The sequence below is a fragment of the Cajanus cajan genome, chromosome 2 (genome assembly GCF_000230855.2).
Source record: "Cajanus cajan strain Asha chromosome 2, NIPB_CcT2T_4, whole genome shotgun sequence".
In the NCBI taxonomy this organism is placed as follows: domain Eukaryota; kingdom Viridiplantae; phylum Streptophyta; class Magnoliopsida; order Fabales; family Fabaceae; genus Cajanus; species Cajanus cajan.
The window spans coordinates 62,044,321-62,052,507 of record NC_138518.1 but is presented as its reverse complement, the minus strand read 5'-3'; the positions used below and the strand labels follow the sequence as shown (position 1 = coordinate 62,052,507).

Here is an 8,187-nt window from a genome sequence, read left to right as displayed (position 1 = left end):
TCTGTTCATCTAAGCGTTTACGTGCATGGAAATTATTACGTGTTAATCATTGATGAATGCTTAGAAACCAGTAATCATTGATCATTCTACTCCATTCCTCTTCATTCTATAGAATTCAAAAACATATACCTAAATTGAAACATTTGTTGTGCTAGTCTGAATAAAAAGAACTCGTAAACGAATTCTACCGTAAACATATATATATTAATATATATTATAAGAAACACATACACATGCAAGCATGTAAGCGTGCTAATATGAGTTGTAAAGTTACTACTTGAATTAATCATATAAATCTTTGTATAACACAATTATTTTATATTTAAAATAATGATGTATCAGATATTGACTGTTTTATTATGCAGATGATCGTTTTGAGTTTGTTAGAATCGAAAAGAAAGGTTAGTTAAATATAGAAAGTCCAAATCCATAAGATTAATATCTCCAATAATGTGGCACCTCTCAATCTAGAAGGAAGGAAGCTGTTTACGTTTAACGTTGTGTTATTTTTAGACATAAGCCAACCCAGCTCATCAAACTTTTCTTGCATCAGTTAGCCATTGACCATATGAAGACACAAAGCATAAACACTAAACAATACCGTAAACGACTCAAACTAATCCATCAGATTGAAGGAGGAAGGAGTCTTTATATTCCTTCCTCTTTCGATTTTCTCCCTTTGATCTCTCTTCTCAGAAAGTTTCATTTGCGATTCTCATCTTGGTCTCCAGTTTCCGCATTGATCAGACATCAAGACTAGCTCCTATTGCATGCACATGTATACGTGCATGCATATCTCAAATCTTCTGTTACCAAACCGATTATTTTTTATATCCATTTCTCGAAGGTTTCAACATTCTCTTGTTAATTGTTGTACAACATTTCTTTTTCTTTTTCATTCTCTTCTAACCCAACATTTTTAGCTTGCATATATTGTTGACATCAACATCATTTTTCCTTTGTGCCAGGATTAATTTTCAGTCGATATTATTAACAAGACATGACATCCGTGGGGTTCTGCGGGTTGAAGCCGTTACTCTTTCGTCATCGCAAGACAAATATTTTTGAGGTAAATTCAAACCTTTCTTGTTAACTGCCATCGCCTTCTCTCATCAACCCTTTTATTTTCATTCGATATTAGAGACCCAAGGGTAGTTGCAATTTGCTAAAATAAAAAATAATCTAAATGTTTTTGGGATTTTTAAACTTCCCCTTGTTATGTTGTCATTTTTTTATTACATGTATGATATTCCATGCTTCAAAATTCAAGGAAAATTAGCATTGTTTTTTGTATGTCATTTATGACTTTCGTTCATGAAATTAGCTTTTAACCAATTATTTATGAGATATTGGGCTGAAATCATGAAGCCATTAATGTGACCAGTGAAAGAGGCATAGAAGATGTTGGAATTCAAACGTTAGCTATAAACATTTGTATTAGATTTCCTAGGCATCATTCATAACGTATAACCATTAACCACTTGCAGGGAATGAAAGTCTCTACGCCTAAGAAGTCTTCGAAGGCGCAGACTCAGAGCAAAGAAAATGGAGAGTCGTTGGAATTGTCATTCGTGGGAGCAGACCAATTGATATTAATGGTGGAGATCCATAAAAAGATCTTGGCATTCAGAGACATCATGGACCTAGCTCCATGTAACAGCTCTGCTTCCTTACGTGAGGTGATTTATAATTTCAATCTGTAGCAATGAAATCATTCCCTTATATTATTCTTGCCTCCTTCACAAATGTGTCTTTAATTTATCTGTCACACTGCAGATGGTTATGAGAACCCTGCAAGATCTACAAAGGCTTTACCCTGCAATCATACCAAAAAGTGAAGTGTCCAAGTTTAAGGACAAGCCTATAGACAAGGTTCAATTTCAACATTTAGCTAGCAGCACATGAAATTAGCCTAATATCATACTGAAATCTTAATCTCCTAAATATTAAATGTGGACTACTATTTTACTCCAGACTATGGCCTACTTCTGCAAGGCCTTGAAGTCTCTTGGAGAATCGTGGATGATGAATAATGATTGGATGAATAAGCTCAATATTGCATTACCATCATGCAAGGATAACAGCAATATGCGTCATTTGGGTATGTTATTATATGGTTTTTTTCGGAAAAAGAAAGAAAACATGCCATGAGAAAGATTATATGCATCAATCAGCAAAATTTAAGTCTCACAAGTGCAAATTAATTTTTTGTTTATTGTTTTGAGATACTGTGTGAATCATGTTTATGAAGAAAAAGTGCCAAATTTATATTTATAATTGTCTATGTTTACACAATTTCCACCCCTCAAGTTGTTTCATTTGTTTTTCAGGTGAGGCCATGTTGGTGACTCTAGACAGTTTGATGAAGTTGGCAAGCGAGAAATTTGACATAGAGGAATATGAGCACCATAAGAAAGAGTTGATGAGCCCACGGTCCAGCTCATTTGGAAAATACATAATGAGATGCTCTTCCTTTTCAGACAGCAGCTACTCTTGCTGCTCTTCTCCTGCCACACCTAAATCTGTGCTCCCAGAGATGATGAAATACAATGCCAGACATGGAGACAGTCCAAGAAGTTCTTGTGCCTCACCACATCATTTGTCATCCCTCAGAGTTCAAGCTGTGGGAAAGTTGAACCCAATTGATGTAAAGCGCTTGTCTTCCCAAACATCACCAACAAATATTCACAAGGTAGAAGAGGAAACCAAAATGGAAGTGGATGACAAGGTTTCAAGCCCTAGAAAGGACTCAACAGAAGATCTAGTGTTCCACTTGGACACATCAGAAGAATCAGATTGCTCAACCAACGATCATAAACATACAACCAAACCTCAACCAAACTCTCCTAAACCAGCACAAACACCTCTACAAGAAGAAGCAATACCTGTATCTTCATCTTCCCCTTCACCTTCCCCTTCACTTACACCCTCATCCCCTCCAACACCATGCATACTACAATCTCCCCCATCCATGACCATGGTAGAGACTACGCCCCCACCCCCACCCCCACCCCCACCTCCACCTCCTGCACCATCCATGATCAGACCAAATGTAACATTACCACCCCCAGTACCAACACCACCAAATGTAGCAGCGCCGCCGCCGCCGCCACCACCACCTCCACCACCATCAGCAGCACCCAAATTGGAGCAAAGTGCATCAGCAATTAGTGTGCCTCCACCTCCACCACCGCCACCAGGTTCAGCAGCAACAGCTCCACCACCTCCACCACCCATTCCCTCGAAAGGTGGATCAGTTCCAGCACCTCCACCACCGGCACGAGGCGGCGGAAATGGAGGGGGCCCACCACCGCCACCTCCTCTTGGAGGAGGAAGATCCTTGCGCGCTAAGGCAACTACTAAGTTGAAAAGATCGACACAACTAGGCAACCTGTATCGAACTCTGAAAGGAAAAGTGGAAGGCGAGAGCCTAACTGTAAAATCTGCTGGGAAAAAAGGTGCCATTGGAGGAGCAAGCAACGGAGGGAAACAAGGAATGGCTGATGCTCTAGCAGAGATGACAAAAAGGTATGCATTTGAACCATCACAACAAGTACTTACAAAAACTATATGCATTGAATTTTCATAACTTTTTTTTAAAAGGCTTGGATAGTTCACAAATTCGAATCAGTATGGAATATGTGTAAGATATGGGTACCCTTTCTTTTTTTTTCCAGCATATATGTATATATATGAAAAGAAGGGTACAAGTAATACCCACAGGTAGGAAAGTGGAAACACCAGTGACAACTATAAATGACCCAAGTTCATGCGCATGACAGCAAAAAGATGTTTACTTAAACAAAAACAAAAGACCCTCCAAAGAGACACCCTCCAACACTCTCCAAGTTCGTGCCCCTAAAAGCTTTGCTCTAGTTGCGTGCGTGAAAGCTGAAACACATTCTGTCCTTGACAGCCATTGGTTGTTTACTTGATATAGTGAACTTTGTGTTAACCATGAGGAAGACAAAAAGATAGCACTATCCAAAATCTTCTATGAATCGAAAAGTTGACCTTGAAGATGCATGAGTTTATTCCAAATGCTCCAAATAATAGCAAACCTCATCTTGATATTTTGAGCAACCCAAGACATAGTGTTGCCACAAATGTGTTTCTGTGTCCAAAGAATAAACAATTTCAATTTCCAGTCAAAAATACCAATGTTGCCAAACTTGGACAAAAAAACCAAGAGAAAAACGATGTATTCTAAAAATAAGCTTAATGATGATGATTTCTTACACCGTAAATCATCAAACAGATACTATCGTTAATATGACTTTTAACTTATTTATTATAAAAATCTAACAAATTATTATAAATGATGACTTATGATTGAAAGATGATGTAAAACTATTTACTCGATCAGTTGATTCAGATATATAATTTCTGAGCAAGTGATGCATTTCGTTATATTTTACAAGTCTTGGAGCCAAAGGTCCCACCTCTTAAAGTGTTTATTTCTTCTTTCCCTTTACTTAATTAGATCCTCTTACTTCCAACAAATAGAAGAAGATGTTCAGAAGTACACTGAGCAAATCATAGAGCTGAGATCTTCCATTACTAATTTCAAGACAAAGGAAATGGCAGAATTGATCAAGTTCCACAAAGAAGTTGAATCCGTTCTTGAGAATCTAACTGATGAGTCCCAGGTGAGTTTAGAAAATTCATGTCCATGTGGTTTGCAACTCCAAGCACTGCTGTTGGTTCTTTCATTTACCGTGGTAAGCAATTCTGTTGCTTCGTAGGTGCTATCACGGTTTGAAGGATTCCCCACAAAGAAGTTGGAAGCTATGAGAATGGCAGCAGCACTGTGCAATAAGTTGAACTCATTACTAACTGAGCTTCAAAACTGGAAAATAGTGCCTCCCCTCGGCCAGCAACTGGACAAGGTTGATCGTTATTTCAGCAAGGTAATCCAAAATCATCAAATTCATTTGATTACCTCCGTGTCCTTGTACATTCATTTCTAAATTCTAACCCAAAAGAGAAAAATACAGATCAAAACAGATTTGGATGCTTTGGAAAGAACCAAAGACGAAGAAACTAAGAAGTTTAAGGGTCACAACATCGAATTTGACTTCAGCATTCTTATAAAGATCAAGGAAGCATTGGTGGACCTTTCCTCCAATTGCATGGAGTTGGCACTTAAGGTATCATATCCAACTTAGAACAAACCAACACAACATAACACTTTTCACCAAACTATGAAATGAATTTGACTTTACTCGCATTTGTTGGGATTACCATTATGAAAATGCGTGTAAATATTTTGAAATAATTGATAAATACAATAAAGATATAACTTTTCTCTTGATTATAAATATATTAATTCCTCACAGATAAATAATTTAACATATCTCTAACAGCATTTGCTTAAACTCAATGCAGGAGAAGCGTAATGCCGCCGCCGCTGATGGTGGTGGTAAGAATGAGAGACCAAAAAAGGGAGGTGCTTCGTTGCTTTGGAAAGCTTTCCAATTTGCATTTCGGGTCTACACTTTTGCTGGTGGCCTTGATGATCGTGCAGACAAGCTAACAAAAGAATTGGCCCAGGAAATACAAAGTGACCCGAACCCTAACCAACTATGATTTAGTTGGATTTATGCTTTGTACATGCATGGAGTAAAAGTTGACATATATGGTTGTGACATGGTGAGGTTCTTTCTGCATATCCATCATGAACCCCCTATTTTAGTCTCAAAGCCATTTGTATATTAATGATCCTTGGCAATTCGGAGTTATAATTTTTAAATTTTGATAGGAGCTAGTCATGCTTGGAGAGTTTTGAAAATTAATTGCGGGAACTCTACTGGAAGTATGAAGCTAAACTTTGCAACTTCACCATAGGTTGTTCTATATATGTTTATATACATGATATATGTTGATATATATAGTTCCCCCTTATCAGTTTTGCCTTCATTCTATGTGTACCAAATACTAATCATAAAACACTTGTTACAAAAATTAGTAAAGATGGATATGAAAATAATAATAATAATAACAATAATAAAGAGAAAATATAAAGCTTTAAGACATGTATGAAATTACTCGCTCTCGTCGATCTCTATTGATCAATATGTATTTTGACGATTTTTCTTTTGAATAGTTCCCTTAATTCCCCCTCCACGCAAAATAAAAAAGGAAGTAATTTTGATCCAAAAACTATTAATTTGGTCGCTTTTTCTTCGTCTAAATTAGTTTTATTTATAGATAATTTTTTTCTTCTAATGAAGAGAAACAATCTTTCGAAGGAGCTATAATTGTTTATATACGTTTATAGACAATCTTGTGTGTGTGTGTGTTTTAATAAAAATGACTTTCTAAAAGTTCACTTAAATTTGAAAAATGGTTAACTATTCAATTTGGCATATATAAATAAACAAACCATACCTATTTTCTTCTTATTTCTCAATAACTTGTAGTTTCAGTTTTGTTTTGCCTTTTTTATGATTTTTTTCGCACAAAAAAAAAACATTATTTTCTCAATTCCCATTTCTTTTCACTTCATACTGTTTATTTCATCTCCTAATTGTCTTTAATTTTCTTTTTTTTAGGTACTTATCTTTGGAGTTTTTTTTAACAAACAAAAGGTGAGATAACTTTTATTGTCTTCTTTGATTTTTCGAGATTTTTTTTTATCTTGCTACGAGTATATATTAATTTCATATTTCTTTGAACTAAAGACTAATATTGTTTGTGGTGTGATTATCGCTAGTTCAAAGGATTCTTGTAGATATGAGGATCAAATACATTTTTAGTTAAATTAATCGTTTTCACAATATATAAATCTAAAATACTTAAATACTATGTTAACTTATCAATTTTTTCTAAAGATATCAAGAAGTATTCCCTCTAATTTTTTATATAAGAAAAAAAACAAATACCTTTTTTTATTCCCCTAATTTGAGTATCTTTGTTTCTTATCCGGAGAATACATATATGTTTCCTCATTGGAGATCAAGAGTATTATTTCATTTATATATTACTTCAATTCAACACCATTAGGAGCTAAGCCCCCTTTTATTGGAGTCATTTTCTAGTTTCCAAAAACAAAGACACCATACATTCCTTTGGTGTGCAAGGTGTGAATAAACTAATGGTTTTGGTGTCCCTCTAGTGTCGACCAATGAAGCGATGCCATGTGAAACAGTAACTTATGACATAAAAGTATTTTGAATATTTGATTTTTGTTTACCTTTTAATTGTGAAATCTGAAATTACATTTCTCTCTATCTTCGAATACCATCCTTTTAATGTCAAAGAAAACTAGCCCTTTGTTTTCAAAAACAGTTTACTATCTCTTGCCTTATACAAATATTTTTACAAATATTTTTTAAAATAATATTCGCAATAGTTTTTTTTACAAATTTTCTTGTAATAATCACTCTACAAATTTTTAAAAAAAAAAATTTAAATTACAAAAAATAATTTACAGGAATATTTTACAATTTTTTATAAAAAATAATCTACAATAAATCTACAATAAATTTTATTACAAATTTTTACAAACCCTAAACCCTAAATCCTAAACCCTAAACTTTTCATTATAAAAATTCACAGAAAGTATCATAAATTTTTTTTTATTATTCTTGCAAGTTTTCTTATGAAAACTACTTCCCATGTTATATTTATTAGTATTATAATAAATGGTAGAAAAATTTGTAACCGATTTTTCTTGTGTATTTTCCTGTCGATTATAGTATTATCAATAGTGATTTGACATGGGTATTTATGATGAAATTTCTTGTGAATTTAAAATTTGCAAGAAATTCAACAATAACTCAAAAAAATTACTTATAGATTTTAAATTTGTAAGAAAGTTACCTATAAATAATGAATTTGTAGAAAACTTTCTATAATAATTTATTTGATTTTTTTCTTTTGTATGATGATATGCGTAATAACCTTTCAAATAAAACACTTTGTTTATCTAAGACAAATGTATTAAATATCATATTTAATATATCTTATGGTTATATCATTTGTTTTCATGATATTATTCTTTAACAGATTAAAAGAATAAAAACTTTTTTGGTACTTGAAATTCATAAAGGATTAAGAATTTGTTTTTTATTAAAGAAAAGACAAGTAGAGATTTTGAAGTATGCAAAATCATCTAAAAAGTCATTTTTGATGGACACGTACAATAATTCCTTTCCTTTTGTAAGGTGATAAGTAATCTCTTTT

At 33.9% G+C, this 8,187-nt stretch overlaps 1 protein-coding gene across 3 annotated transcripts; it reads left to right on the top strand.

The window, feature by feature from the left end:
• The first annotated feature begins 530 nt into the window (after window positions 1-530).
• Window positions 531-6,689, top strand: LOC109789086 (Hydroxyproline-rich glycoprotein family protein). 3 transcript variants are annotated; one of them, XR_014431640.1, is made up of 11 exons: window positions 531-847; window positions 969-1,069; window positions 1,488-1,679; window positions 1,777-1,872; window positions 1,975-2,101; window positions 2,331-3,528; window positions 4,484-4,649; window positions 4,746-4,910; window positions 4,998-5,150; window positions 5,389-5,652; window positions 6,555-6,689. XR_014431640.1 is itself a non-coding variant. In XM_083068620.1 (10 exons), the coding sequence occupies exons 2-10, from the start codon at window positions 1,001-1,003 to the stop codon at window positions 5,587-5,589; spliced, it is 2,367 nt and encodes a 788-aa protein (XP_082924746.1). In that variant the 5' UTR covers window positions 532-847; window positions 969-1,000; the 3' UTR covers window positions 5,590-5,919. The 3 variants fall into 3 exon arrangements, 1 of the variants encoding a protein (XP_082924746.1); XR_014431639.1 differs by lacking the exon at window positions 6,555-6,689 and adding an exon at window positions 5,762-5,919; XM_083068620.1 differs by lacking the exon at window positions 6,555-6,689 and having other exon boundaries at window positions 532-847; window positions 5,389-5,919.
• The last annotated feature ends 1,498 nt before the right edge of the window (window positions 6,690-8,187 follow it).

Coding starts and splice junctions, on each gene's coding strand:
- LOC109789086 (XM_083068620.1), top strand. CDS start 1,001: ATGACATCCGTGGGGTTCTGCGGGTTGAAGCCGTTACTCTTTCGTCAT. Junction 1,680..1,776: donor GCTCTGCTTCCTTACGTGAG/GTGATTTATAAT, acceptor GTCACACTGCAG/ATGGTTATGAGAACCCTGCA. Junction 3,529..4,483: donor CTAGCAGAGATGACAAAAAG/GTATGCATTTGA, acceptor TTACTTAATTAG/ATCCTCTTACTTCCAACAAA.